Source organism: Egretta garzetta, unplaced genomic scaffold (assembly GCF_000687185.1).
Source record: "Egretta garzetta isolate BGI_Z169 unplaced genomic scaffold, ASM68718v1 scaffold413, whole genome shotgun sequence".
NCBI lineage: Eukaryota > Metazoa > Chordata > Aves > Pelecaniformes > Ardeidae > Egretta > Egretta garzetta.
In genome coordinates, this window is record NW_009259054.1 from 364,826 (window position 1) to 369,362 (window position 4,537).

At 44.5% G+C, this 4,537-nt stretch overlaps 1 protein-coding gene across 1 annotated transcript in view; it reads left to right on the top strand.

Moving 5' to 3' along the window:
• The window catches only part of ANKH (ANKH inorganic pyrophosphate transport regulator), a 210,131-nt gene that overhangs the window by 163,972 nt on the left and 41,622 nt on the right, over positions 1-4,537 (top strand). Inside the window, exon 2 of the mRNA XM_035890687.1 lies at positions 293-509. Coding sequence (XP_035746580.1) covers positions 293-509 — 217 coding nt within the window. The remainder of the gene's footprint in view (positions 1-292; positions 510-4,537) is intronic.

The following is a 4,537-nucleotide window of genomic DNA, read 5'->3' on the forward strand; positions in this document are numbered from 1 at the left end:
GGAAAGAGACTGACTTCTGGTCTAGCAGGAGTTCCAATATATACTTTAGAAATAGATATTTACTTTATCTTCAAGTCTACTTGACTTGAACTTACTGTCCGTATGAAATTATGAAGTTGCCTGTGTCACAAGTCACAAGTTACTGCTGCTGAACGTAGAGAAATAAGGTCTATCTTGGGGTGAAAACGATGAGATCTGAACTCACTTGTTCCTTCAGAAACCAGCTGCTGAACATTGGTTTTGGTACACTTCCACTTGTGCTACATTATTTGCTCTTTCTGTGTTTCAACAGGCCTTGAATAGGGGCATTGCTGCTGTCAAGGAAGATGCTGTGGAAATGCTGGCCAGCTACGGGCTGGCATACTCCCTGATGAAATTCTTCACGGGTCCGATGAGTGACTTCAAAAATGTAGGTCTGGTGTTTGTGAACAGCAAGCGAGACAGGACCAAAGCAGTTTTGTGCATGGTTGTGGCTGGCGCTGTAGCTGCTGTATTTCATACCTTAATAGGTAAGGTCACTTCACATCTAATTAATAAGTCTTTTAATTTGCTTCCCTCGCCGGTTCTTCAGACTGGTTAATCTGTAGGCTTAAGATTTCATTTATAAGTGCAACAGAAGATGCAAAAGAGATTAAATCTCTTGGGCTGGTATCATGCCCATCCACGCAATTTTTATAACTTTTTAAACAGGTTGTTAAGTGGCAGCGTCCACCCCAGGGCTCTCCCGCCTGGCGGCAAAACTTGCTGCTGATCTCTTTCAGTCAGGTGTGTGAGCAAAACTTTGGCAAGGTTGACAGGCTGCATGAAGCTGAGTCTTGCTGTTAGGCAGTGATGATCAGCTAGCAGTATCCAGCAGGACTTCAAGGTGTGCTTGGTAGGGCCATTTGTCAGAACTTGGTGGCACTGTCGGTGTACGCCCTCTGTACTTATTCCTTTGCTAACTTATCTCACAGTACAAAGATCTAAGCAAGCAGGTGCCGGCATCCTCATTAAAATATCAGGCATTACCCTCTACTAGTGCTAGTCATCATCCACTTCTGTTGAATAATCAATCTGTAAGAGAAGAAGTAGTTACTAAGAGCACTTTCTGCCAAACGGAGACCAGCTCCCTGAGTGTACTCTGAAACAAAGAAAATACCCAAGCAGATATGCACTGAACATAAAAAGTAAGGCAGCCACAGGATTTGCCAGTTTTCTGAGAGCCTGGAGAAATGGGATATCAACTCAAGCATCAGCTGCAGCAATAAAAAGCCATGTGACCTGGAAGACCTTAACTTCATCTTTTTCAAGAACTGCACCAGATTCTCTGCACCTTCTGGCTCATTCTACAGAGCCAATACCTCTGGACCTCAGCAACGAGGAACAGAAGATGCTGGAAGAAGAAGCAGAGAGTGCATTGCATTCAACAGGTAAAATCTGAAAAGCTGGGAGTTCTAAGGCATGGGAGGAGGGAGGTAATGCAACAGCCTGTGGAGGCATGTGTGGTTGACAGGCAGTAGGGTTGAGTTGGATGACCAGGAGTAAGGGGTCATTCCCTCGCAGAAAGATGGGAAATGCGAGTGTGATGGCAATAGCCAGAATTGCTGTGAAATTAGAGTGGCCTGGAAGTGAGGCACCATTCATTATCGGGCTGTTAGTATCTCAAGAGCAGCATGTGCTGCTGGTCAACTTTAGAATAGAATAGAATAGAATAGAATAGAATAGAATAATTTCAGTTCCTGCCTGAGTAGGTACAAGAGCCATCTGGTAAATACGAATGCCCCTGCTCTTATCCTTTAACAGGCTGCCAGCTATATTCACCAGCTTTATGTGCTTCCCAAGCACTCCAGTTTTTTTGACCATCATCTCTCTTATTCCACCACTGATGGGGCAGCCCTGTGCTGTTTACCTTTACTCCATGTTATGGTAATAATAAATGCTTACAGTAATGGCTCACTAGCTGTGGCAACTCTGTGCCAGGGATAAGCTGTTGCTAATTTTATAAGCTGAATCCATGCATTCAAGTTAATTTAATTCACTGGTATTGATTGGTCACTTCTTCAATATGTTTACAGTTGAGGCTGCCTTACTGAGTCAGTATTATAAACTTTGGGCCATTTGTACATTTGGCTCTCATACTTCTTTGCTTGGAATGTTTCTTCAGCCCCCAGAGCTGCTCTTCTAGTTGCTTACTCGTTTTCCTGCCAGTGCTGGTCAAAGTTTTTGGCTTTGCCAGATGGATGAAGGAATATTTTCTAGTCATCCAATGTTTTATTTTAAGCTACGATAGAGTTTAAGAAAATTTAAAGTATAACTATGAAATTTCCAGACATAGCTGGATTTTCCATGTGGGAATTCTTATTTAAGGGGGGAGTTGGGGCAGTTGTTGAAAAACATGCCAGAAAAATTTCTTGCCCTTGCCTGGAAGTAGAGCCCTGCTGAGTTCAGAACCTCTGAAATGCCCTCTCTGCAGATATTGGGAAAAAAAGAAAAAAGAAGGCTGTACTTACCATGCTTTAAAGTCCTGAATTAAAGGGCTTCACACAATCTTTCAGCTGCTTATGGTGGCAGACTGCAAAATATTTTTTAGTATTTTAACTTGTCTATGCCTGAAAATATGCAAAGGCCACAGCAGAGACTGGCAGAGCGCCCGAGAGAATGGAGTGAGTCAGATTCGAGCACCAATTGCCTGGGTGATGTTGCCAAGTTTTATGTTCCAAGTTTCCTTTGAACCTCTTTCAAATCCTGATTATTCTTCTCTGACCCACAGATGCACAGCCTGCCTAGCAGGAGGAAGAGCAGGAGTCCAGTGACAGACAGGCAGCCTCCTAGGACCGGCATCTACTCCCCAGCAGCTGCAAGCCTATGACAGGCTATCTACAGGAGACACAAATACAGGTCACTGATGCTCAGCAGATGAAAAAGAGAAACAAACAACGCTGAGGGGACTGAATTTCTTCCACCTGCCATGGGTATGGGGCTAAAGAAGATGACACGACTGTCTGCCATGGACTGTTGAAGCCCAGGATGAAACAGGAGCAAAAAGCCCAATGAAATAAGGAGGAGTACCGAAAGTCAGAAGGAAGAAAACAAGTGGTAGTAGAAACACAGTGACCACAGTGAATCGCCACATTTCCAACTGTGATAAGAGACTATTTGCAGTCTGTACACACAGCTCCTCACAACAGCAGCCTCTACTTATTTAAAATATCAAAACAGACCATTTCAGCCACCTGACTCACGCTTCATTGCTTCAGCACAGCTCCCCGCTAGTGCTTCCCCACCGGGCTAACGCAGTCCTCTGTGAGAGTGACTGGCTCAGCCAAACCACTCAAACTCACCTTTGTAAGCTCTGGGTCCCTAAGTCATCACCCCACCACATTCCCATGAACGTCTGCAAAGTCCTCACCAACAGTTCCTATCAACACCCTGTACAGGTAGCAGTAAGAACCAAGAAACAAGTTGACCTTGACCAAAGAGATTTGAAACCATATTCTCGTCCCACTTCTAATGCTGCTGCAAACCTTGGTCAGTACAGTATTCCTGGATTTGCTGTTTCAGTTGCAATCTGGAAGTAGAAGATAGTATGCTGCCTTCCTTCCCTTGTGCTGTTTTGGGGGCAGCTACTGCCACCAGTTAGGGTTTCCTGGTGGGAAGTTCACTATGTAGCCAGGGTCTAAAGCATCTCATTATTTCAGAGACTGGCTTTTGGTGGGAATATTGGGCTGTAAGAGCAGGGATTCAAGGCACAAAGCCTGTCTGTGCATATTTTTGACATCTTACTAAATTGCCAGCTTGGCAGAGGACAGAAATCATTTATATAACATTATGCTAACGTAATGCATTTCCTGGTGTTGCTGGTAAGCCCTCCATGCTAAGTGGGTCCTTTTAACACCAGTGTCATGAAAGAGATGCACATTTTCTTTGGCAATAAAACAGCATTGTTCAGCCTTTCACTAGGTTACTGAGAAATAGTATACTGAGAAAGTTTGTTTCCTTTAGCATGTTAATATTACTTTCCACAGCTCTTTGAGGTCCTGGGAATGACAAGGCAGAAGTCATGTTGGGGAAACGTCCTTAAACAGCTTAAGTAGACAGCCTTAACTGGTGCCCACTCCACCTGATTAAAAACTACATGGTGGATAATCTGTCATCACCAGGGAAAAAAGGTTGGGACGTTAGTAACCAGGCAAACCTATAGCAGACTGGATGGTCAAGACACGCAAGTGATCTGTTTTGTGCCAGTTTATTACCGACAGGCGAGCGGGCATGGGCCGCTCCCTGCACAGCTTGCGCAGGGCAAGACTTCAGCAGTTGCTGGTAATCCCACCGATGCTTTTGAACTTCCCACGTGCGTGGTCACTGCGTGTACGTGAAAGGTCTGCATAAGAAGCGAGACGTAGGTGTAATCCCACCACTTCCAGTGTAACACTACTGGAATTTTCTAGAGCCTAGGAGTTACAGAGTGGCTCATGACAACCTGAGCTATTTTTTCCAGTGAGTCTTGCTCCACTGTACTGGCTTGTACTAAACATTCTGCCCTGGAAAACAATGAAAG